The sequence below is a fragment of the Sphaeroforma arctica genome, assembly GCF_001186125.1.
Source record: "Sphaeroforma arctica JP610 unplaced genomic scaffold supercont1.8905, whole genome shotgun sequence".
Taxonomy (NCBI): Eukaryota; class Ichthyosporea; order Ichthyophonida; genus Sphaeroforma; species Sphaeroforma arctica.
This window is the reverse complement of record NW_014031653.1, coordinates 1-1,161: the sequence shown is the minus strand read 5'-3', so window position 1 is coordinate 1,161 and position 1,161 is coordinate 1. Positions and strand designations below refer to the sequence as shown.

Here is a 1,161-nt window from a genome sequence, read left to right as displayed (position 1 = left end):
GGTTTTGGTTTTTGGTTTTTGGGTTTTTGGTTTTGGGGTTTTGGTTTTGGTTTTTGGTTTTGGTTTTGGTTTTGGTTTTTGGTTTTGGTTTTGGTTTTGGTTTTGGTTTTGGTTTTGGTTTTGGTTTTGGTCTTTGGTTTTGGCGTTGGTTTTGTGTTTTGTTTCCATTTTTATGATTCTTGGAGTCTGATATTTTGCCTTTGTCGTATCTTTTCAGTTCTAGTCCTGATAGATCTTTGCCTTTGCCCAGTACCACTGTCGCGTTTTTTTGGGGTGTATTTTGCTTGGGATATGTTTTTTTCTCGCATGCTTGCTCACTCTTGTCCTATTGTGTCCTTGATTCTCTCGACACTTACATCTGTAGCTTATCATATTTGCTCTCATATCAATCGGTTGTTGCTACCTTCACAAGCTTGACCTTCGTCGTATACACAGAACGTGCTTGATATAGGATACATACAATACAGTTGGAATCCATTAGTTCACATAACATTCCACTTATTTTTAACGCTTCCATATTATCATTCAAACTCTGATCATTTAAATTCTGCACACACCATTCGCTTGTTCCACACCTACAGTCCAAAGAGTATGCTGAGCCTACGTCATGTGTACCGAACATGCTTGTATTTTCTCACTTGTCACTCACTTGTATCCCATACACTCACACATCATCACGCACACAGTACAAGGTGTATGCAGGGCCTCCGTCATATACTCAGAACATGCGTGGCGAGCAGTCGGCCGCTGCTTCTTTCTTCATGAATGAAAATATCCGCAACGAGTTGGCCTTGCGGAACGCACTCACGCTGGAGACGTTAGCGCCTACGGATCCATTAGGTATTAATTAATATTATACACACACACACACACACACACACACACCACACACACACACACACACACACACACACACACACACACATATATATATATCTATACAAAAGTGCATAAATAAATACGTACATACCTACATATATACATAAATACGTACATACATACATACGTGCATACATATTTACATACATACATAGCATACGAGCACAAAACAGTACATGCATACATACATACATACATATGAACATACATACATACATCCATACATACATACGTTAATACATACATATATCCATACAAGTATATATACATACATATATATAT

The 1,161-nt window shown here is 38.1% G+C and overlaps 1 protein-coding gene across 1 annotated transcript; it reads left to right on the top strand.

Annotated features, from left to right (window-relative positions):
- Positions 1-686: 686 nt before the first annotated feature.
- Positions 687-851, top strand: SARC_16792 (hypothetical protein; the record flags this gene model as incomplete). The annotated part of the gene is made up of 1 exon (XM_014289106.1): positions 687-851. A coding segment is annotated over one exon (165 nt), but the record flags the coding sequence as incomplete, so codon positions are not given.
- Positions 852-1,161: the final 310 nt, after the last annotated feature.